This window comes from Gastrolobium bilobum, unplaced genomic scaffold, assembly GCF_033153095.1.
Source record: "Gastrolobium bilobum isolate Gb01-03AN ecotype WA unplaced genomic scaffold, APGP_CSIRO_Gbil_v1 utg427139, whole genome shotgun sequence".
Lineage (NCBI taxonomy): Eukaryota > Viridiplantae > Streptophyta > Magnoliopsida > Fabales > Fabaceae > Gastrolobium > Gastrolobium bilobum.
Genome location: NW_026898521.1, coordinates 2,970 through 6,299, shown reverse-complemented (window position 1 = coordinate 6,299; position 3,330 = coordinate 2,970). Strand labels below are relative to the sequence as shown.

The window sequence follows — 3,330 nt, the reverse complement described above, 5'->3', positions numbered from 1 at the left end:
TGTACCGAGTTGAGGGATAAGCTGCTGCGGAGCTTGTGGAAACGCAAATTAAGGTAACCTCTTGGTACTGGGGCTTGTTCCCCTTTTCTGTTCCACCTTGCCAGTTGATGGCAACGGTAGGAAGTGTGTATGAATAGTATAGAACACATGAGCATGCATGCATTATTGCTGTGGGTACTTATGTACCGAGTCTCTGGCCAGTAGACAGTTTTATTAGCCTTCGGGCATTTTCGGACTTCCGCTGGATAGGTCTCCAGGAGGGAGTTCCAGTTGACTGCGGTCATGGTGTGTGATCCGGGTAGGAGCACACTAGGAATGTCTTTGGCGTTTTGGTTGGTTTGGGCATCATGGTTGTGGTTTCTGTGAACACACCTTGGATGATACCCATAGGCTTATATATGCCGAGGGCGTACGTGGAATTGGGGTTACCATCCCGTATCGTCGTATTTTGTTTTCTTTATATTCCCCCTTCTCTAAATCCCATGCTATATCCCGTTTTCAAGGTGGTTGTTGTATTCTATTGATATGCATCGAAGTGAACCATTGGGTGGAGTTTTCTCCAGAACCTCTTGGTTACTGAGATATATTCGTATATCTCACCCCGTCTCGGGGCATTTATTTCAGGAGGTAGCAGTGGAGCAGGAGCCTCGGGCAAGAGGCCCGCAGAGTGAGCGGTGGAGCGCTTCTTATTTTGCATTTTGTTGGCCGTGTGGCCTAGGCTAGACTTAGGGCATGAACATGTCATTTGTATTTATTAGTAGCTTCATTAGCATCTTGTTCATGCCATTTTGCCTAAGTCTAGTAGTGATGTATTTGGTTATGTTGTCTTTTAATTAAGTCGAAATTTTAGAAGAATGTAATTTGAAGTTTTAGTTTCAAGTTGTAATTTGTAAAGCCATATTGTAATAGTATTGATGCATGTCTAATTATGATGGAAGGGCCTTAGGCCTATTTTAGGTTATGATAATATGTATGATGGAAATATGCATGAAAAAGGTGTTAGTGATTGCAACTACTTAAGAATGATTAATATGGACTCTATGTTTAATAACTATAAACTGGATTGGGTTGTAAGTGCCCCAAGGCGTTGTTGGTCCTTGTGTGTGCCACCCATTGGATTATTACTGTATTATCATGTGTTTATTAGGTACATTGAGGTTTAAATGATCTTTTACAAATTTGGGATTATTGGAAAAACAAAGGAAACTCTGGCGAATTTTCTGTAGAATTGGCAGATTTTAGGCGAACTTCGGAAGAGCATATCTCCCTCTATAGAGGTCCCCTAGGGACGTGCCATACGTCATTTTGAAGGTTGAGATGTCCTCTACCTTGTGTCAAAATTTGAGGAAATTCTGGGTTGATCTTCGGCCTGAAATAAATAGAGAAACACGGACTGCCCATGTGCCCCTGCACCTGAGGCAGATTCTGGACCGGATTTGGGAAATTAATTCCCGCTTCGTTTCTCCGTCAAATTAAGCGTGTGATATGTCAAAATGAAGTTTGAGATGTCTAGTTTGTAGGATAAAAATTTGAGAGCAAATGGTTGAGTCGATTGAGTGCAGTAATTCGGGCAAAGTGAGTGGTTTGGGCTGTTTTTGGGGTTGTTTGGGCTAATTGCTTATCCAACTTCAAACGGCGATAACCGGAGCAAATGAGCTCCGAATTGAGCGTATTTTAGCTTGTTAAAAAGGGAATTAAGTAACACAAAGATATAATCTGAGAAGTAGGGTTGGTTGCGATCTGTTTGGTCGCAGAAAAACTTAGAGTGTAACATATTCGAATTGGTGTAAAACGTAAAGTTGGAAATTGGCTAAGTGAGTTTATGGGAACTCCTTAGTAACTTATAATAAGTAACGTAAGTGATAAAAATAGTTTAAATAAGTCTTCCGCAAGAGTTTATGGTTACGGTCACAGCTTTTAATTATTACGCCTTTTTATGTTTTAAATGCTCGCGTAATAATCGGAAAAAATTTATTCGCGTTTCATAAATGAACTGCTGTGATTGTAACTGCGCTTAATATCATAATTAATGTTAACAATACCGGTACGTAACGGGCTGTTACAGTAAACCTCACCAGCAATTAAGTCAAAAAGTTATTAATATATATGAAAGCAAAGCAATGAGAGTTGTTAAGATGATGAGGTCACTATTTCATCAGAGAACTCTTTTGAGGTCACAGTAAGCAGTGTAATTCCAGCATGGCGCTTCTTCCATTCCTTGGAATCCAAGTAAAGAGGCAACAGTTCTGAAGCAATTGCCAATACTTTACTCCCTCCAAGTGTAGCACAAAGTTGTTTCAAACACTTTATTCCAAAGTCATGGTCATGGTCATGGTCACCAACACCACCATCCTCTTCAATACACAGAAGCATTTTCATAGAAACGAGGAACAACCTAACCACAGTTTGAGAAGGAAGGTTCAGCAACACGTGTTCACCGTACTCTTTTACCTCAGTCATGGCCATAACCAACTCAAACGCCAAACGATGCGTTTCATTGGTCAAACCCTCACTCTCCGCGATCTGAAGCGCATCGAGAACCATGTCACTCACGTAAGGCTTCAACAGAAGAGGCTCTTGAGACACCAGATTTATCAACTCAACGAACGCGATTCGAAAATAGGTACCTTCAAAACCGTGCAATAGTGTGAACACGCCAGCCATCATCGCGCGTAAGAGCTCATGGAACAGTGAAGGATCAGAGAACAACTGAACCAAACTCACAACCGCACCAAACGACGCAACCTGAACGTTAGGGTTCGACCACGCCAGAGAAATCAAGAACGACGAATGAAGAAGGCGGCGGCGGTCGCGGAGAGCATCGCAAACAAGAAAACAACAATCGTTTGGCAACGAACACAAAACCAACAGCGCGACTTCACGAAACTTGTCGTCATCGTTTGAAGCGATAGACGACACAAGCCATTCAAGAATCTGAGGCCAGTGTTGATGAGTTTTGTATATAGCGGAAACGGTTTCAGCGAGGACATAGAAAACGAGTCTTGGGACCTCTGACTCCATCACTATCAGAAGAAAGGTTTTGGATTCGGAAGATTTTGGATTCTTTTTCTTTTTCTTGGTGTGGTTTGGAAGGTTTTGGATTCTTGCTGAATGTTTACATTGACATGCAAGGGTTACCTTATATATATAGAAAACTTTTTGGGCTCGTTTGGTGGGTAGGATATGATATGAGGCTGATAAGGGTAGGATATGATATGGGGCTGATAAGCCTCCTGTGTTTGATGAGCACCTGATTAGTAATCTGATAAGATTATGTTGAAGGAGAAAAGAGAAAGAAAAAATAAAATATAATGCAATAAATACAAATAT

At 41.3% G+C, this 3,330-nt stretch overlaps 1 protein-coding gene across 1 annotated transcript; it reads right to left on the bottom strand.

Moving 5' to 3' along the window:
• Positions 1-2,130: 2,130 nt before the first annotated feature.
• On the bottom strand, positions 2,131-3,021 carry LOC133317023 (uncharacterized). The gene has a single exon (XM_061518814.1). It carries the CDS (start codon positions 3,019-3,021, stop codon positions 2,131-2,133), a length of 891 nt encoding a protein of 296 aa, XP_061374798.1.
• Between the last annotated feature and the right edge of the window lie 309 nt (positions 3,022-3,330).